This window comes from Crotalus tigris, unplaced genomic scaffold (genome assembly GCF_016545835.1).
Source record: "Crotalus tigris isolate CLP2741 ecotype Arizona unplaced genomic scaffold, ASM1654583v1 scf7180000021444.432893, whole genome shotgun sequence".
Taxonomy (NCBI): Eukaryota; Metazoa; Chordata; class Lepidosauria; order Squamata; family Viperidae; genus Crotalus; species Crotalus tigris.
In genome coordinates this window covers 127,197-146,787 of record NW_024098514.1, presented here as the reverse complement: position 1 = coordinate 146,787, position 19,591 = coordinate 127,197, and the positions used below count along the sequence as shown (strand labels likewise).

Genomic DNA, 19,591 nt, shown 5'->3' with positions numbered 1-19,591 from the left:
AAGGGCCTTGGAAATAGGAATTGAGGAATGGAGACAAGTAAAAAAACCAAAAGCAGCCACGGGGAAACAACCGCCTATCATATTTACAAAACCTCAATGCACATACATACATATTTATATCCGAGGAGGAGGTCTGGAGGCAGCGGGGCCTCCCTGGCCAGACTTTCCTCCCCATGGAGAGAAGACGTTAAGGAAAACAAAAGTGCAAGTATACAGAATATACTCCCGCTGTCCTGTGCCGTGGAAAAGCCAGGCTGCAGGGCACGTGTATGTCTACACAACTCTCACGCATACCCAACGTGCAAGCACGCCATCAATTCATCTATGGGACAAAATGAAGGGCTGGACCCCAAAGTCTGCCAGCGGAGGGACGGGGGCTCCTTACGTTTCAGGGGAAAGAGCAGAAAGTCTGCTTTCGCTCGCTCCAGTTGGGGAAGCCTCCAGATGTTTTCACAGAACATCACGCGAAGCCAAAAGTCTGCTTCCCAACGAGGCGGGGTCCAGCTGTCTCTGCCTCCTCCTTGGTTTCGCCATTTTTCACCCTGGCAGCTGCCGGTCCCATCCACGGCCTCCTCCCATCTTCTGCACGGGCCGGGAGGGGTGGGAAGGTGATGGAGGCATCACCTGGAGGTGCTTTTTCCTTCCTTGATGGAGGCCTTCCTGCCCTACAGGGTTACTTCCTGGGAGCCGTCTTCCGGCAGGGCGAGAGAGAGCCCGTTCACGTCTGCAAAGACAATGGCGTCAGCCCCCGGATGGACAGTGGGCAGGGGTGGGGCACTGGGACCCTCCAGCCCTCGTACCAGGCTTGGCAGCCACTGGGGACTGTGGGGAGGAGGGCAGAGAGGGACGGCTGGCTCTGGACCCCCGGTGGGTGCTGGGCGACATCCGGCTCAGCTCTGGGGATGTGCGTCCCTGTCCAGGAGGGGCTTGGGTAGTGGGGTGCCCCTTCGTCGGGGGCTGCCAGAGCAGCAGCTGCCGGTATGCCCCTTCCACGTCCTGCAAGGGGAGAAAAGAGCTGCAAGGGGGCAGCCAGAACCTCTCCCTGCCCCCATCGCCACTCTGGGCATGCAGCCTCCCCACCCACTTTGCCTCATTCACACATCCCGACTCACCTTGAGTTTGGACAGTTTGCGCGTGAGTTGCTCTAGTGTCCGGAAGATGGCATCCACGTCCTGCATGCTCTGCCCCCTTGCCGGGGTCTCCCTAGTGTTCTCCTGGCAGCCGGGCAAAGGCACCGCCGTAGGCAAGGATGGTGCCCGGCTCAAAACGTCCACCGACTCCCCGGCGCTCTTGGCACCTGCCTGAGGCTTTTCGAAGTCGGCAGGCAGGCTTAAGTAGAAACAGTTTCCTGGATGGAGGAGGAGGGGATGGCTGAAGCTTGCAGGCTGGGTGACTCAGAGGGGCCTGTTTGGGGGAAGGGGCTCCCGGCCCTGAAAGGCCCCAGCTGGGTGTTCAGTTCCTTGGGCAAAACCTTTCCCCTGCTGGGCCAAACCCCGCCGTACGTTTAAGGCAACGCAAGACCTTCGGTCGCCCTAAAACTCCCTGGAGCACCCGAAGCCAAGCCAGGCCCTCCCCCGCCTCCGGAAGGCTGCGAGGAAGGTGCTTTTCCTTCTGAATTGCGCTCCTGCTTAAAAACTTAACTCTAAAGTCACTCAGTGTTTGAATGGCTTTAATTACAGTGAGTGTTTGGCTGTGTGCATTTGTGCGCACCGCCCGGAGTCACACAAGTCAGATGGCGACTGTATGAATTTGATAAAATAGCCCAGTAATGCTGAAGGGAAGCAGACAATGTGGAGTGCAGCCCCCTTGTCTCCCCCCTCAAAGGCAGCCCCGGCACAGGACCCCCCCACCCGCCCCCAGCCTCGGGAGACCAGAGGGGCCCTGAGCCTCCCCCGCAAGGACAGAAGTCCTTTGCACAGTCGGGGGGAAGGCGTCTAGTTTGGTCTTTACCATCTGCATTAGGGGGGCCTCCGGCGTCAATTCCCGCCTGGCTGTCTTTCACCATCGAGAGCTGAGCACTTTTACTGCCCTCCACCTCAGCTGTGCAAGAGACACCAGGAAAGAGAAAGTGCATGTGGGGGTGGGGGAGGAGAGGAGAGGAGAAACAACAGTGGTCACCAGTGGGAATCCCAGGAGGGTCCAGCACCCGTCACCCAGAGAGGCAAGCGGAGGGAGCAGAAGGCAGGCAAGGAAGAGGAGGAGAGCAGAGGAATCGGCCGCAGCCGAGCCCTTTCCAGGCAGCATCGGAAGCGCGAGGCTGGACGTTGTGCCCTGGGCTCTCAACAGGCTCCGAAGACCAGCTGTCAGTCGCTGCAGATTAAGCCAGGGTGCCAAGCGCCTCCCCAAAGACCACCAAGGCTGGCGGGTCCCAGGACCCTGGAGCTCCGTCCCCCACGCTTACCTTTCCGCACCACCAGGTAGCCGCTTGGAGTCTCAGACTGCTGGTCGCCTGCCTGGGCCGCAGGGGGGGCCATCGCCTCCTGGCCCTCGCCCGGCCCGGGATCGCTTGTGGGGCCCGAGGACGGGGGCCCGGTCAGGCTCTCCTGCACGTCCGGCTCTGGAGGGCCAGGGAGAACGGAGGCCTCCGGGGGCTGCTCTTGGCTGGCAGATGCCGAGCCCCAGGGCCGCTTGTGGCCGAGCCCTGACGGGGTGGGGGTCAGGTCGTCCTCTGGCTCGGAGTCCTGGCTGGGCAGGAAGCTGTTCAGGAGGAGCCTCCGCAGGGTCTCCACTGCCGGGAGAAAGAGGGAGAGGACCACCTTCGTCCCCATCCACACCCACCCACCGTCCACGCTGCCCCCTCGCCCCCCCCAGGCAGAGGGAGGCCTCCTGGGTAAGGGGGCACCTACCGTCCCCCAAGGCGGACTCCGCCATGCTCTCCAGGCAGGGAGGCCTTCGAGGGGGGGGTGGTTCCTCCAGAGGGTGCAATGGAAGGGCAGTGGGTGCGTGGCCTTCCTCCTCCTCCTCCTCCTCCTCCTCCTCCTCCTCCTCCTCCTCCTCTGGGTGCCCGACCTCCAGCTGCTCGGCTGCAAAGGCTTCGGTGGGAGTGTCATCTGGGAAGGGGAAGGGCTCTGAGAAGCAGATGGGGGGGGAGGAAGAGCTGCCCCCTCCCACCATCCAGTGTGGAAGAACTGGCCAGACAGGAGCCGGAAGGGGGCAATGCCCCTCCCTGCCTTTTGCTGCCCCCAAAGTCCCCTGGCCTACCTGAGGCCCCTTCCTCCCCCTCCCCCTCCTCCTCCTCCGCTTCATGGTGGGGGGGGCTGCTCCCTTGGCCCAGCCCGGGGGTGACCTCGGCGTCCTGGAAGATGAAGCTGCGGAGAAAGACAAGAGAGGTCCAATATGGGAAGCAAGTCCAGGCCTAGCAGAAGGGGGGGGGTGTGTGACACCTGGCCCTCCCCTTCCTGCCCCTCCTGCAGGACCCTCGCCCACCTGGATGGGGCCGGCCGGGGGGGCCGCAGCTCCTTGGGATGGTGCTGGTTGGGCAGCGTCGCCTTCTGCGTGGAGCTCTTCACCGCCTCTTCTAAGAGGTCCATCCACCTGCCGGGCAAGGCCAGGAGACTTTCTCAAGAGCCCCCCCCCTCAAATGGGATACTCAAAAGGCAAATTCAAGTGCCGTCTCCCCCCGAAAGACCCAAAAGCTCGCTCTTCCTCCTGCCATCCACCCTCCCTTTGGGCGGCCCCCGTGACCCCCTCCCCAGGAGCCCCCCCCGTTTCCCTACGTGTTCTTCTCCAGGGAGCTGGAGGCGACCAGCTCGTAGATCTGGGGTCCCAGCTCCGAGGTGCAGATGATGAACAGGGCACGCTTGTCTGCGGAGGGAAGCAGAGGCCGGCAGGGCCACGTTTAGCACCCCCAACTTCGCCCCCCCCCGCCCTTCTTGAGCCCCGCTGGGGATGGGGGCGGGCTCACCGGTGGCCACGGAGCGGATGAGGACGGAGCTGAGCTTCAGGACGGGGCTGAAGGTCTGCTTGGTGTCCGAGGAGCCCAGCCCCATCCGGCTGTGGCACTTCAGCACCAGCCGCTCATCCTGACGCTGGAGAAGCACCAGGAGACCCTGCAGCAGCAGCACCTGCAGATCTGGGGAGGGGGGCACAGCGCTCTCAGCACGCCTCTCCCCTGGCCTTTGAGGCCCCATCCCCCTCCTCCTTTCACGGAAAGGCAGCAGGGGGGTCAAAAGCCCCTACCCCCAACAGACCCTCCCTCAGCTCATACAGACCCACAGTCTTGTCCTTGCTGATGCGCCAGGCCAGGGGCCCCTCATGGATCATCCGATGTCCTCGCAGGTCCAGGTTCTGGGCAGGGCAGGGCAGGCAGGAAGCGGTCAGCCAGCGCCACGCAGGGACCCTCCCCCTTCTCCCCCCCCCCCCGTAGGCAGCAAGCTTACCTTGAACTCGGCTGCAATGGGATTGCCGGTCCGCTCCAGTGAGGTGGCATCCAGGCGCTTCTGGTAGGACTCCAGGCGCTGCTGGTTCTCCGCCTGCTTGACCGCCTCGTTCACGTACCTGAGGAGCTCCCGACAGTGGTCTCGAGCCCGGCAGAGCTTCTGGTGCTCCGGAGTCTGCCCTGGGGAGGGGGTAGAGAGGAGGGCAGCTGGTCAGCGGAGGCACCTGGCCAGGGGGGCGTCTGGCGGAGGAGCAGCACCCACCCGGGGAGTGTTTGAGGATGTTCTCCAGCAACAGGGGGTACTTGGTCAGGCGCTGCATCTCGGCGATGATGAGGTCCTTCAGCTGCAGGCGGCGGCATTGTGGGTGGCTCTCGGCCTCCTGGGGAGCAGCAGAAAGCAAGCTGGGAGGGGGGCCCTCCGTAGGTCCCCCTGCCTGCAGGAGTCCCAGGCAGCCAGGGGTACGAGGGGCGCTTGCTATGTGCTCTTCCAGCTGCCCTTTGTTTGGGTTGCCCTGATAGGTTTCTCCCTCGAGCGCAACGACCGCCCCCCTGGGTGCCCCCTGCCCACCTGCATGAATTGCTGAAAGCGCATCTCCTTCCGCTTCTTGGTTTTGATCAGCTCCAGCGCCATGGACTGGTAGGCACAGAACTCGGCCGCCACTTGCTGGAACTCCTCAAGCGCCGCCCCATCGAACTGGGGAGGAGGAGGAGGAGGAAGAGGTGGGGGTGGGGAAGTCCATCTGGGAGCAAGGCCCACTCCCACCCAGGCCCCTCTCCGTGGCTCACCCGTGAAAGCATCAAGTCTCCGACCTCCTTCACCACCGGCCCTTCTTCCCGCAGCCTCTTCATGGATTCCGACAGGGAATCTGGTGAAGAAGAGACGGTGGGGCAGACGGGGAGGAGCCAAGTCCCCCGAGGAAAGCTGGGCACCCCACAGCCGCCCCCAAACCCACCTGGGTGCCCAGCATCAGCCCGGTTAACGCTGCTGCCCAATCCCCTTCCACTGAATTAGCCCCTGGAGGCGAGCCCAGCAACGGCCCAGCCTTACTGTGTATCTCGATCAGCTCCGGAAGGTTGGGGAAGAGCAGGGCCAGCTCCTCCCGGGAAAGCTGCCCCTCCCTCCTCAGGCGCTGGTAGAAAAGGAGGTCCAGCACGCGCAGCGTCCGCAGGTGGGAAGACTCGGTCACAAACAGCTCTGGGGGGGGGAGGCAACGTGGACCCGGATCCAGTCAGGTCTAGCTGGGCACCATGGGCCACGGGCAGAGACCCAAGGCTAGCAGGCCATCTGCCCTTTGGAGGCGCAGCCAGGTCAGGGAGAGAATCGGGCACCGGCTGCCCTCCGTCCCTCCCCCAAAGGGACAGCCCACCCCAGGGTTTCTCTGAGGACCCAGGCCCCCTCTTCTCCCCCCCAGGGCCTCGCCAGCCCCGCTTGGCCTCCCTCACCATTGATGACCTCCTGGCGATCGATCTCCCGCTGAGCCAGCTGGGCAGCCACCTCCCGGCCCACCGTCTGCTGCCAGTTTTGGGAGTCCAGTTCTACCTCCAGGTCCGAAAACTGGCCGAGCTCGTCCTCCAGCAAGTGGGGCAGGAGGGCCTCCGAGCTGAAGCCCAAGCTGGGCGACTCGATGCTCCTGCCGGGACGAGAAGGGGTCAGTCTGCGCCCTCGGGGGGAGGGGGTGCACCCTGGACCCCTCGGCAGCAGCTCTACATCCCCTCCGCCTGGGAGGGCAGGGAAAAGGGGAGGGAATCAAGCAAGGACCCTCCCCTTGGAAAAGGTAGGATGGGGACTGGGCTGCCGGGTGTGTGCGTATGTGTGCTAGCAACAGCTGCCAGATTTAAAAGTGATCCACTCATCCCCAGATGGGGAAATCTCCCCCAGCCCCTGGTCTTCTTCCCACTCACCTGCGCCCCATTCTGGGAGTGTAGGGCGGGGTGGGGTTTTCCAGGGACCTGGAGACCGGGAGACATTAGAGTCAGCCCTGGGCGAGCATCCCTCCCACCCACCCCAAAGTTCATCACCCCCCCTTTTCCTTGTGCGCAGCGGGACCCCCCCATTCCCTCCCCCAAGAGCCTCCGTGCTCTGCCCGCCGTCCAGAGTGGCAACACCCGGCTGGCCTCCCCTGAGCTCGGACTCCTGGCAGATGCCGCGGCTGTGCCAGGCACCCACTCAGGCGCCATCAGGGCGCAAGGAGACGCCACCTTACCGGGTGGAGAGGCTGGAGGCGGAGGACGACGCCGACTGGTGGAGCCGAGCAGCCTCCGCGGCAGCGTCCATGTCAACATCGCTGCGGGAACGGGGGACGTTCTCGGCCTTGCGCAGCCGCCTCAGCTCCTCCCGCCCCTTCAGGCTCTCCGACCGGCCCAGCCGGACCTCGGCCCTGGAACTGGAGGAAGGGGGGCTGAGGATCGGGGGGCTCCCCAGCACCAGCACCCAGCCCTCTCCCCACAACAAACGCCACTGTTTCTGGGCAGAGCAGCCGGGGACTCAGAGAGGGTGGCCCCGGTTCATTAGGAAAAGAGACCCCCCCCAAGGAGGAAGGACCCCGGCCAGAGCCGGCCGAGCCCCTCACCCCTCCGAGTCGAGAAGATCTTCGGGGAAGCTGCCCGTGGAAAGACGCTGCAGGCCGGCCTCCTGGCCCTCGTGGTTCTGGCTGTTCTCAAAATGCTGGATGATGGTCCTCACGTTCCCTGGCTTAACTGTCAAAGGGGGAGCCATTAAGGATTAGAAGCCCAGATGGGGAAGGCGAAAGAAACGGCAGGAAGCCCAGCCCATACCTGCTCAGAGGGGGGGGGTCCCCGGAGCAAACTGCCCCACCCTGGCAGAACACGGGTCCTGGGAGCTACTATTGCCCCCTCTGGGGGGGGGGAGAATCAGGGAATCAGGCTGTGAAAGCAGCAGGCGGAAGAGGAGGGGGACCAGCTGGGGTGGGGGAAGAGGGGGCGATTGTTTCCGTGTTTACCTTCCACAGGGGACAGGGGGACATGAAATGCTGGAAAGAGAAACAGAAATGGGATGTCAAAATCAAGCTGGGGCTGATGAGAGGGGCCAAAGGAAGAAGAGGGGGCAGGCGGAGGCAGGACCCGCCCGGCCAGCCTGAGGGGTGGCGGGATCTGGAAAGTCGGGGGAGGGGGTGCATTTGCAGGAAGCAGAAAGGCCCAAACCTGCCCCCTCCCCAGCGGACTCACTGCTCTGGGAGGTGCTTTTGGGCTTGGCGATATACTTGAGGATGGGGTTCCGCTTCCGGTCCTCCACCGCGGCCTCCTTCTCCTTCTTACCGCTGCTGCTCTGTGGCCCCAAGAAAGGGAGAGGCGTGTCAGGGTGCCCCAAGCCGGGGTGGGTGGGGCGGGGGGGAGGACAACGGGGTCCTGCGCTTTCCAGTTCACCACCCACCTTCTTGGTCTTGGGGAAGAAAGGTAGCCACTTGTCCTTCTCCTGGGACTTCTCCACAACGCTGGGCGGGCGGCCCTCCCGAGGGTAGATGCCCATGTGGCTCATGTAGGTCTTCAGGGCAAAGCTCATGGAGGAGCTGCAAGGACAGGGAAGGGCAGTCTGGCTGGAGCCCCCCCCAGCGCAGTTCCCAGAAACCCTCCCCTCCTCCCAGCCCCCTCCCTCCAGTGGGAGCACCGCCTGTGCCCTGGCAGAGCTGTCCTTGGTCCTGAAGAGGCCTGGCCTAGGTTGGCTCTGGGTCACAATAGAGACCTGCTCCTGAATAGTTACTGCAAGTTAGCAAACTAGTAATTTACCAGGGATAATCTGAATAAGCTTTTTAGCAACCAATTACTTACATTAATGTTTTCAAGGTGTTCTGCTGAAGCGTACATGATATGAAGAACTGAACGCTTAGAAATTATACATTTAAAAAGAAAGCAATTCAGGCCAGCAAAAGCCAGGATCCACAGAGGTCCTGAGGTGCTGAGTTCAGAGGAGACACTCACCTCCGATCTTCATATTTGGATCTAAAGCGGGAAAGAAAACAGAAGCCTCTTAAGCTGGTCTGGCATCCTGTTTCCTCTTCTTGTCCATTAAGTCTAGGACAATGCCTCTCAAATTTGGCAACTCTACACTTGAATTCCCAGAATTCCCTAGTCAGCATGAATTCTGGGGGTTGAAGTTCAACACCTTAAAGCTGCTGAGTTTGAGATACATGGGTCTAGATGACAAGTCACAAGCTTTTATTTCATCTGACCCACGGCGACCCCATCTGGCATCAGAAAGGGACACTTTCAGAGGCGGGCCCCACCCTCGGCCCCTTCCCTCCCTCCCTCCCTCGCCCGCCCGTGGGACTCACAGGATGTCCCCCAGCTGCGCCATCTGCTTCTCGGCCACTTGGCGCTCCTTCTGGAGCTCCCCGTCCAAGTCCAGCAGGTCGTTCTCCCCATACAGGCTCCCCAGGCCCATCGTACGCTTCGTCCTGCAAGCACAGAGAAGGTTTCCTTCCCCTCTGAAACCGGCCGAAGGTCACGGGGTGTCCTGAGCAAACACCCTCTCGCAGGTGGCTTTTCCCCAGGTTCGCCCTCGGCCCTTCTGAAAGGGTCCACGGATTATTTCAGCTGCTCTTCAGTCTCGGCTACTTATCTTGCACTAAGAGTCACTCTGGTTTGTCCACTGCGCACGGGGCAAGGGAATGATGGGACATGAGATCAGGGGGAGGAGGGGGCGGGGAGAGGAACAGGGGTTGCGAAGGATGGGAAGCTCAGTCCTGCCTGAAAGGGAGACGACGACAAGAGAAGATCAGCCACAAAGGGAGTCGGGGCTGACCTGTAATCTTGGATCTGCTCCTGGATCTCGGGCATGGTGGCCTCCTGAACCTCCAGGAAAGCACTTCGGGCGTCCTCTCCGTTCCGCAGGCGGGAGTCTGGAGGGCGCAAGGACAAAGATGGGCAGAAGCTGGGTGGGCTCCTGAGAAGATGCCCGAGGGGGGCACAGAGGCAGCTCCGACCTCAGCCATCAAGAAGAGCAGAGCACCAAAGCCACCTTCTCCCACCCTGCTCAGCCCCCCCACCTCAGCCCCCCCGGGAATTCCTGCAGAGGGACACCTTCGCTGGCCTGGACTCCAGGTGGACTCACCGATTTCCGCCAACAGCTGATCAGAGACCTTGACCCTCAGGGGCTGCGGAAGGGGCAGAAAACACAAGGTTGACCACTCACGGGGACCTCTGCGGCCTCCACTGCGTTGCAGGTGGCGTCTCCCTTTCCTGGGGCCGCCCCACCCAAGCCCCACCGAGGAACCGCACACAGGATGTGGATGTGAGCACAACCGGAGTGCCAAGAGCTGAATGTGACTGGCCAGACTCACCGCAGTTTTGTCCAGGAAAATGTGCCAAATGTCCTTGCCCAGTGCCCGGCCTTCCTTGGGACTCATCTGCAGGTAAACATCCACGCACAAATACAGGAGCTGCCAGGAAAGAAGGAAGGAAGCATCACAGCAGAACCGGAAGCAAGAGGAGCTGGGCAAGATGGATCAATCCCGTGAAGGGGAAGGCCAGTTTAAAAAGGAGTGGACTTAAACAGAAGCACTTCTCCAGCCCCGGGAGAGGAAAGGGACCCCCAGGACTGTACCAGGGGGCTCGGATCTGCCTGAGAGAAGATGTAGCGCAGGAAAACTCCGAGGTGGGCTGGCCGCGTCTTCAGCTTCCCCAAGTCTTGGAACAGAGAGTCGTTCTGTGATGGGGGAAAAAGAGATGCTCACCCAAAGAACACACAAACAAGTGCAAAAGAGCCCCTCCACACACACACTGGGCCTCCCTGCACCTCAAGGACCCCCACCCCAGGGAGTGCCCCACCTTCAGAAGCACCTCGCAGCAAAAGCTACAAAGAGCAGGAGATTCCCCCTTGCGGGACGGCTTCAAGTAGGGGCTGAATGGTGTCTACTTGGAATGGTGTGAACGGGATTCTCTGGGAGTTGTGTAGATGTGAGAAAGAGAAAGCACAATACCTCGTTGTCCAAATATCCTGGGTCGTAATCCTCTTCCGGGCCAATGATAGAAGTTTGCAGCATGTGATCCAAACTCTGCAGAAAGAAAGGATTAAAATGTTCCCACGAAAGAGATACAGGTGAGGAGGAGGAGGAGGAGGGAGCTGCGAAACACTGCGTCACTGAACACTTCCATGTCCAGATGCCAAGACCGGAAGCTGAAGGCCCTGTTTGGGATGGCTCAAGATCAGACTGCAAGCACCGAGGATCGGCCCCGCCTGCCCTCACCTGCTCTGCGGGGGGCGAGAAGGGGCTGTCGGAGCCTTGGCGTCGATGGTGCAAGAACAGCCGTGAAGCGGCAACGGGCGAGGTGTGAGGACTGTCTAGGCCAGGATCAGAAAGGACAGAGTTCCGGTTGATCTGTGCCAAAAGAAACCGGCATTCTCAGGTCAACCAACACAGGCACTTTCCCTGGCACCGAGGGAAGGAGGCGCTCCTGCACGCTCACTTCGCTCACGGAAGGGAAGCGCTCCGTGCCCGAGTCCAGGCCGCTGTCGCCATCCTGGGAGTCGACCGAGAGGCCTCCTGCAGGGAGACAAAGATGGGATGCAGCTCAAGAAGGAACTGGTGGCACACGGAGGAGGAGGGAGGGGGAGGGGGAACACCTGTAGACACCCGGAGGGCTCCCCGAGAACCGGCAGGCAGAAGTTCTAAGCCCCCCAGGACTCTTCTCGCTCATAGACAAGTCTACGATTCTAAAAAGGGGCAGCAGCAAAACTCACCGTCCGTCGTCCGGGAGTTGAGGGAACTGGAATCGCTGGACAGACGGGGAGCATCCTGAGAGACCGGGGGGGAGGGGGGGGAAGAGAGAGCCCTGTTGGCGCTTCCCTCACAAGGAGAGGCCCAGCCAGGCCCAAGGACCCTTCCTCTTTCTTGGCACCCTCCCCCTCGCAGGCCTTCAGGGACCAGCCCAGCCAAGGAGCTGCTCTCCCCCACTCACCCCCAGCTCTCCCATCTCCTGCCGAATCTTGAGCTGCAACTGGCTGACCCTGCGCCGCCCCCCCTCGATCTGCTCCTCCAGCAAAGGAGCCGGATTCTGGCTGTAGATCTCGTAACATCGCTGCAGAAAAAGACAGGTGTGTGTGTGTGTGTGTGTGTGTGATGGGCTTATTTGGGGACAAAACGAAGGGGTATTTGGTGCTACCCAGTCAGTAAAAGCCAACGGGGGGAGGGAGCAGGGCCAGAAGGACCCAGACTTGGCCCCTGCAGGGCACCCAGCCCTGCTTTCTTCGGAGCGCTTCGACCCCCACCTGCAGTTCGGCCTCTTCCTGCTGCAGCATTCTTCTGAGGATCTGCGTCGCGTGTTTCTGCACTTCTGGGTCCTGAAGTTGGCAAGGCCAGAGAGCGGTGAGTGCCAGTCTCCCGGTCTGCCCCCAACTCATCCCCACCTGCACCTCTGTGGTACCTGCGGTGGCTTTGGCCCAGCGGGGACACGGTGGGCAGGCGGCGGCAATGGCGGCGGTGGTGGTGGGGGAGGGGGGCACGTGCACGTGATTTGCGGGGTCCCTGCCTGTTGCCGGTCATGCTGCGATCCCGGGAAGCCCGAAGACGAAGGAGGGGAGCCCAGCAGGGTGAGAGCAACGTAAGCGCCAGCTTGGGGGGCAGAGGGCGGAAAGAGAGAAGCAGAGAGAGGACGGGAGACCTTCAGCCGTTTCAAACACGGATGGTTCTCGGGGAACGGATGACGCTTCCCGGGGCAACCCAGCTGCGGGGAACCATCTCGGTCACTGTCCCAAGCAGCCGCTGTGGCTCCAGGCTCCCCTGGCCGTTGAAAGCCAGCCTTCCCGAGCCCCAAGCCCGGCCACTCACATCGGATGAGCTTCACCACTTCCAGGTGGGAGGTGTTGGTGACCACGGTCCCGTTCACCTGCCGGGGAGAGCGAGGAGGACGGGCTCAGCAGCCGGGCAGCCATGGGGGGGGAGGGTGCCCTCCTCCCAGCAGACTGCAAACTGGCCCACATGTATAGAGACAGGGGCAGCAGAAGCCCAGCAGCTGGGGCAGCCCTTGGCGACACAACTCACCTTGACAATCCGATCACCTTCCTGCACCCCGGCCTTCATTGCAGCTCCGCCTGGAGAGGCAACCACAGAGAGAAAGCCATGGGGGGGGCGGTGGGGGGCAGAATGCACAAGGGAAAGGAGATGAGGGAAGGAGGGAGGGAGAAGGCTGCCTAGAGGGCCTTGAAGAGCATCCAGCATTAGGAACAGGCACTATAACCTGCCCAGGTAAGGGGTGTGCAGCTGCCAGCTCCCTTCCAGGTTCAGCTCTGCCTGACACCCTCCCCCCCGTCCTCCCACCTGTTCCTGGTGGCAGCTCAGCTCAGTCGGGGCACGGGGGGGGGGGAGGCAGCAGGAGCCCACCCTCCCACCCACGGATGCCCACAGCCTCTCCTCACCTGGCCGAACGGACTGTACCAGGACAATCCGGTCACCGCTGACGGTGAAGCCAAAGCCATGTTCGTCTTTCTGGATGATGACGCAGCGCTGGACCAAACCTGCCGAGGAAAGCGAGGCCCCTTTGGTGCGGGGCCCTCTCCTCCCAGGGACCCCTCTGACTATCAGTCACTTCACCCGTGAGCGCAAGGCCTCTGCTCTAGCACTCTCCCCGCCTCCCCCCAGGAAAGACCCAGGGCTGAGCAAGGAAACCTCCCTGGTCCGGCTGGGGCAGGGAACAGGTGCCAGCCTCCCCCCTCCCAATGACACACGCTGCACCCCATCCCCCCCTTTGCCAATTCAGTCCTCGGTGCAAACTCTGCTTTCTCAGCCTCCCCCCCCCAAGAGGAGCAAAGGAGCCACCTGTGCTCTCGCCGGAGTCGGACGGCTGGCGATGATGGCTGCTCGAGCGCCGGTCCAGAGCCGAGTCGCCCAAGGAAGACAGGGAGCCCAACCTGGACAGATGGAGAAAGGGGGGGAAGGCAGGGCTGCAGCCCATCACCTGGACTGGACCGTGAGGGTCTCCCCTGACGCCCCACTTCCTCCCCACTGGAAGCCAGAAGGAAACTGGAGCAGCAAATCTGAAGACCCGGAAGCCCAGACTGACCCCCACCTCAGTGGGGGTTTCAGGTGGGGGTCTTGGGCCTTGAGCTCTCCGTGCAAGCCTGGGGGAAAAGGTCAAATGGGTCTCCACCTCAGCCAAAACGGGCAGTGACCCCCAGCTTGGTCTTGTCCAAAATTAGAAGCTCTGGACCTTAAGGAGGCATTTTGCTCTTTGACCGGACTTGCAAGGGTGGGGGGCTCTGGCTGGTCCCCCCATCCTTATGTAGCTTTGCCCCCCTCCTTCTCCCTCCTGAGCAGAGCAAGATCTAATCCTGGGGGGGGCAAAGAAAAGCCTGGGAAAAGGGTGCAGCCCCGGGCTGGGGGGCAAAGCCAGGCCAGACCACACAGCGCCCACTGGGGAGGAGAGGCACTTGGAGGGCCAAGGCAGGCGGGGGGAGGAGCATCTGATCTTACCAGGCCGCAATGGGGCTGATGGAGGAGGGCACAACACAAAGCGGCAACGTGCAGAAAGACAAACAAGAACGGAGAGTTATTGCCCGCAGCTGAGTGGGCACGAGCTGCGCGCCCTTGTGCCCCAGGCAGAGCCTCTCCGTGGGGCACTGAAGCCACGGGACCCCCTACCTCGCCCTCCTCTTTGCCTTCATTCCTTTACAGCAGGGGTATCCCACCTTGGCAACTTTAAGATCTGCGCACTTAGCCTTTTAGGGTTAGAGAGCCGCTAAGCATGTCTAAATGGAGAAAAACCGAACGAACATCCAAGCATTCAGACCTTCGCTTTCTTACCCATTTAAGTCAACATATTTCAGACCTGTGGCCACATTTGGCTTCTACTGTATTTTTATTAAACATTATTAAGCTGTGTCAAGATCAGTGGGAGAGCCCTTCTGAAGCCGCCCAGAGGGGCCCCCAAACTTCACTTTGTGGGCCAAAGTCCTCAGCCCAGCCCCCCCTCCCTCCCTGGCCTCCGGCAGCCCGTTCAGCAACAGCTCGCAACAGCTCAGCTACGAGGGTTGGGGGCCCCCAGCAGTGGCCAGGCAGCCACATTTCCCTCAGCCCATCATTCAAGCAGCCTGTCAGGTTTCCAGCTCTGGACAGCTTATTGCCCACCCTTGACGTCCCTCTGGACGCCCACCAAGCGAGGCCAAGTCCTGTTTGAGGTACAAGCAGCCAAAACGAAGAGAGGCACCTTCTGGCATCCAGGACTCGGCCCCCAGCAGCATCTGGGGCCCATGTGCTTGCTATGAGCATCGGGGCCCTGCACTGGCCTGCCCAAAGGGGTGAGGGCTGCATGTTAGGGACCCCAGAGCAGGGATGAGGGAGAAAGCTTGAGCGCAGCTGTGAAGATGCCAGGAGGTTGACCGTCAACTGGGCTCTACCAACTCCCCAGTGGGGACTTCCCCCCCCCCAGCATCCTTCGTCCTCCCCAGGAAATCAGTGCCCCCGGATCAACCTGCCCCCTTGGTTATTCCCACCGATGAAGAGGAACCCAATAGTAGAACGGGTGGCAAAGCAACGGAAAAAGGCAATAAGGACACGTAATGTTCTTAGCCACTCCAAAAATAATGGAGCCACAGCCATTCATCTGAGCAACTGACCCACATGGGACTAGCTGGTTCACACCAAGCCAGGGATCAGGGAGCAGCACCAGGGGGCTCGACAGGCTCAGAGCGCCCTTGCTGCGGCCTTGACACCACTGGTCTCCACAAGGCCCCCAGAGATCTGTTAGGGTGGTTTGGTGCCCCCACCTCGGTTCTCTGCATGGGCTCTGGAACTGTCTTCAGTAATGCAAATGACCCGGGGGGGGGGGACTGGCATCTGCTTCCTGATCTGGGCAAGGGGGCTGGAAACAGAGAGCAGCCAAGAGGGGCTGACCCACATGCTCGCAGCCAAGCCATCTTTTGGGGGACCCAGCGGGGAGGGGCTGTTGTTTGGGGCAGACCCCCCTTCAGCTCAGGAACCCCAGCAACAAGGGGGGGTTCTTACCTGGGCAAGCGAGGGTGCCTTTTACTGGCGCGTCTGGCGTAAGGAAGGGAAAAACAGAAACTGCCCCCACAGAGAAGGTGGCCGCGGCCGAGGCAGCATGGAAGGAGAGAGAGAAAGAGGAGACAGGCGGGCGGGCGTGAGAAACGGCCACGGGCAGGGGGCCTCCCTGGGCTGAGAGGCTCTTTAGCCCAAAGCGCTTCCCTTCCACGGATCGGACCGAGGTGCCTTCCAGAAAACCCCCAGAGCCCCCGTTTCTCTCCGTTTGCAAACAGGATCAGCGAGGCCAAAGGGTTTCTGCACTTGTACAGAATGCTTCCTGCTCTCGGCCCCTTAAAAAAAAAAAAAAGAACTCCAGGGCACACGGAGCCCGGTTGGCCGCTCACTGCCGGCCCAGCCACTCTCCTGCCCAGATGCAAGCCGAACTGAAAACAGCCCTCGGCCCCTGCCGGGGGAAGAGTCTCGGGGGACGAAGTACCGACCTCGCGAGGCCAGTGAAGCCCAGCAGGTCCCCAGGTTGCTCGCCAGGCCTGGCCCCTGGCAAGTGTCAGACGCAAGAGGGAGAGCAGTGCAAGGGGGCCCCCGAAGAACGGCAGCCCCAGACACGGGCCGAAGCCCCGGCTGCACCCTCCCACTTCCCTAGGCCACCAAGTCTAACGAGAGGAAAGCAAGCTGGAAACAGAAGCAGGCTTTAAATACCTTCAGTTCATGAGGACTAGAAGCATTTCTGTTTCAAGATAAAAAGAAGCAGAACTGGGAGGAGGGACGTGCTGAATTCCCTGAGAAAGTTTTTTTTTTTAAAAAAAAGGAAGTTCAACCAGCACAGGCTACCAACATTCAAAGAGGCTCCTACTTACACACCCAGTAATTCAAAGCTGCCTCCGAATTTTCCCTATTTTACATAGCCATAAAATACCCCCGGGGGGGGGGGGAGTTTTCCAAGCCTTCTGCTTCCCCCAGGGGGAGAAAACCACCGACGGGTGCAAAGAGGGGCTGATGTCAAGAACGGGGACATCTTCTAAACTGACCCCTAAGCAGTGAAGGGGGTTCGTGCAGATAGGGGAGGGAGAGCCTCAAAGCAGCCCCCCCCCATGCACACGATCCCTGAAAAGAGGGCCATCTGCAAAGCAGCAACACCGCCCCATCCACACACAGCAGGGGAGGGGGCTGGTGCAGTTCAGTCCCATCGCTCTGCTGCAGCAAGCAGATTTCTGCAAAGATGGAAAGTCAGTCGGCAACCACAATTGCAGGCAGAGAGAGGTAATTACGATGGGATCAGCATCCTTTACCTCCCCCCCCATCCAGCTAGTGTTGTGCCTTGGAGGGGGGGAGGGAGGTTGCATTTTTAAAAATCCTGTCTCTGTCCAGTGGGAAAGCTGAACTCGGCAGTCTCAAGCAACAAGGGTCTCCAGCACAGTCCTGGGACACTCCCCCCCCCCATGGGCTTGCAGCACTGTTCAGGCGCTGATGGCAAGGCATGAAGTGTCCGGCCTGCCCATCTTCCATCCTTTGGGGCTATAAATAAAATTAAACACACACACACACATAAATCCATCTGCGGGAAGGTCTAGGTAGGCTCCTATGAGGATCTCAAGGACTTTCTCAGGCCATCCCTGGTGCCAACCCATCTTGGGATCACACATACACACACACACACACACACACACACACACACACACACACACACAGCCACTACGGCTGGCTTAGGCTGGGCCTGCAGGATCCCTCACCGCTGGCTGAGCTCATGCAACCTGCCAAGCTAAACAAACACTAACCACACGATGGCCTCTTTCAAGGGAGAGCCGGTCAGAAACTCGATCCCCAGGACGTGTCCTCAATGCCCCGCAAAAACAGCTGCCTGGGAATTGTGGGGGCTGAAGTCCGGCACATCTGGAAGGAGGCTGGCTCGGGTAAGGAAAAGGGGCAGCCCCACGCAGATAGGGAAGGTTGCAGGGAAGACTGTTCGGGTTCTTGGCTCCTGGGGGGGGGCGGGAAGAGCTGACCCCAGAAGATGACAGTCCTCCCCTCCAGAGTGGATTTCCTGGTGCTGCAAACACCCTGCAGCCGCTTCGAATTCTGGGAGGGCTGAGCGAAGGCCAGCACTGGCTGTTTTGCCGCAGAGTGTTTCAGCCGATCCTCCACCAGTTGAAGAACAAAATGACAGGCAGCATTTAGGGGCCGATCCTGGGCCTGGTTTCCCCCCCCCCCCCAGGCTGTAGGCGCCTCAGCCAAGACTGCAGCAGCTCAGCTAAGCAGCAGCCACGGTTTTCCAGCCACTGAACTCCAGAGGCAGCACCTTGCTAGCTGTGGTTGATTTTGCAAAAGCTAAACGGAAAGCCAAGAAAGCCCTCAGCTGGGAGACCAGCACGAGATCAAAATTCTAAAACTTTTCTCCAAAGACCCAGGCGTTCAAATCACAGCAAAATTCCCCACAGGCTGCAAAAAAAGGTTGCCTGCGCTTTGCTTGCTGCCACAATTGCGAGGACGGTCCTTTATCACAAAAAAATGGGACTCCCTTTTGACACAGACCAGAAGGGTGGAGGATCCATACTGAAATAAAAGTTGCAAGACTCACTGACAGCAACTCTGTTTTTTAAAAATTATTACACAGCATTTTGCATTGGGCCTGACTGAAACCTTCCTGTCCGCTCACCCGCCGTCAACGGACCACGCTGGGTTAAATGTAGAGGAACGTTGGCAGCCTTTTGCAAAGAGAGCACAAATTGTGGTGCTGCTGCTGGAGGAAGGAAAGCCAGGGAGACACGCAACGGCTACAGGCCACACAGGGACACCACCCCCAAGGGCCACATCCCACCTCCTGCTAAGCATCCTCTCCTTCACCATGCGGTGCTGGGGAAGCCACTACATTATGTTCATATGAGATGCTGAGCCACAAAAGTGGTCCCTGAGCCTCAGGGTCAAAGTGGCTCCTCCCGTCAGGTCTCACAGGGGGCAGGACGGGGTCTGCGCTGGTCCTACCCCTCTGCCCGCAGGGGGCTCCCCCACATCGGCGGCCTACCCTGGAATATTTCTGCACCCAGCAAGGGCTGGGCACCAGCTGCACGTGCTCCTCGGCCCTGGACGTGCGCCCTGAAGGGGTGGGGGAGGGAACCAGAGTACCAAAGGGGGGGTCCCCAGGAAGGGCATGGGGCCAGAAGGGGGAGTCCTTCCCAGGCAGAGGCAGAGCCATGGCACGGGGGGGGGCACCTCTGCCCATCCATGGCCAGCTCAGGGAGGAGACAGGAGGAAGCCCAGCTGAAGCCCCCAACCCCCCCTCCCCGCACGACAGCGGCCGGCGTACCTGTCCAGGGCAGGGGGGCGCATGTTCATGGTTTGCAGCCAGATCCAGCACCCCGAGGTGGAGGGCCCGGGGCGAGGAGGCGGAGGGTGCCCGGCGTCCCTGCTGCGGAGGGAGTCACTTCCCCATCCCGGGGGGGGGCATCCAGGCAGGGCCCCCCCGGCGCCCAGGCCTCCTTTTCTTCCCGGCCTTCCTTTCCTTGGCAGGTATAACGCCTACATTCAACGGGGGGCGCCGGGGGGGCTTCTTCCCCCGGCTCAGAGACGCATCCCGACCTTCGGGGGCCCAGCGGAGCAAAGCAAATTCTACCAGCCGGGCACCGGGCGGCCAAGGCGGGGCGGGGGGGCCGCGAAGCCAGCCAGGAAAAGCGCGCCGGGGCTTCCCTTCTTCCGCTCGGCCGCCCAGCAGGAGAAAATCCGGCCGGGGCTCCGCTGTCCGGGGAGGGCCCGGGGGGCTCCGGGGGGGCTCCTCCTGCGGGGGGGAGACGAGGGTCAGCGCGGCCTGCAGCCGGGGGAGGGAGGGGCGATCGGGGCCGGGGTTGGGAGGGAGGGGCGGCGCCTCCCGGGAAGAGCCCCGCTTCCCCTCCCACTGCTTGTGGAGGGTCGCGGGGGGGCTGCTGCCTCCGACCCCCGCCCGCTCGATGGGGCTGCCCGGCTCGCCCTCCGCCCGGCTCCGCCGAGGCCTGCTGCGGCGCAAAGCCCCGGGCTCGCCCGCCCCGCCACCCCGAAGCCGCCGCTTGCCTGCGACGCCGCCGACGCCCCTGTGGAAGGGGAGCCGGAGCCGCGCGTCTCCGCCCGGCCGCCTGGCCGGCCCTTCGCTCGGCGGCGGCGGCGCTGCTGCTGCTACTGCGGCTCCTCCGGCCGCCTTCCTCCTCCTCCTCCTCCCCCCCCGCCCGCCAATCCCCGCCCTTCTTCCTGCGGGAGGCTCCCTCTGCAGCAGGTGGGAGGGGGTCCCTCGCGCCCC

At 61.6% G+C, this 19,591-nt stretch overlaps 1 protein-coding gene across 3 annotated transcripts; it reads right to left on the bottom strand.

Annotated features, from left to right (window-relative positions):
• Positions 1 to 57: 57 nt before the first annotated feature.
• Positions 58 to 19,098, bottom strand: ARHGEF11 (Rho guanine nucleotide exchange factor 11). 3 transcript variants are annotated; one of them, XM_039318537.1, is made up of 43 exons: positions 18,632 to 19,098; positions 15,334 to 15,366; positions 13,804 to 13,818; positions 13,150 to 13,241; positions 12,750 to 12,848; positions 12,376 to 12,425; positions 12,163 to 12,220; positions 11,759 to 11,946; positions 11,604 to 11,675; positions 11,294 to 11,413; positions 11,076 to 11,130; positions 10,802 to 10,878; positions 10,582 to 10,713; positions 10,315 to 10,389; positions 9,939 to 10,040; positions 9,676 to 9,774; positions 9,447 to 9,489; positions 9,138 to 9,234; positions 8,668 to 8,790; positions 8,315 to 8,335; positions 7,770 to 7,905; positions 7,565 to 7,664; positions 7,339 to 7,368; positions 6,949 to 7,075; positions 6,583 to 6,762; positions 6,281 to 6,328; positions 5,822 to 6,009; positions 5,427 to 5,573; positions 5,165 to 5,244; positions 4,947 to 5,072; positions 4,641 to 4,758; positions 4,380 to 4,558; positions 4,212 to 4,287; positions 3,905 to 4,072; positions 3,717 to 3,804; positions 3,427 to 3,534; positions 3,202 to 3,308; positions 2,847 to 3,050; positions 2,402 to 2,728; positions 1,951 to 2,040; positions 1,113 to 1,348; positions 801 to 996; positions 58 to 724 (listed from the first exon to the last, which is right to left on the bottom strand). In XM_039318537.1, exons 1-43 carry the CDS (start codon positions 18,658 to 18,660, stop codon positions 666 to 668), a joined length of 4,698 nt encoding a protein of 1,565 aa, XP_039174471.1. In that variant the 5' UTR covers positions 18,661 to 19,098; the 3' UTR covers positions 58 to 665. The 3 variants fall into 3 exon arrangements, with proteins under 3 accessions (XP_039174471.1, XP_039174472.1, XP_039174473.1); XM_039318538.1 differs by lacking the exons at positions 13,804 to 13,818; positions 15,334 to 15,366; XM_039318539.1 differs by lacking the exons at positions 7,339 to 7,368; positions 13,804 to 13,818; positions 15,334 to 15,366.
• Positions 19,099 to 19,591: the final 493 nt, after the last annotated feature.

Coding starts and splice junctions, on each gene's coding strand:
- ARHGEF11 (XM_039318537.1), bottom strand. CDS start 18,660: ATGAACATGCGCCCCCCTGCCCTGGACAG. Junction 7,665..7,769: donor TCTTCCCCAAGACCAAGAAG/GTGGGTGGTGAA, acceptor TTGGGGCCACAG/AGCAGCAGCGGTAAGAAGGA. Junction 1,349..1,950: donor AGGCCCCCCTAATGCAGATG/GTAAAGACCAAA, acceptor TCCTCCATCCAG/GAAACTGTTTCTACTTAAGC.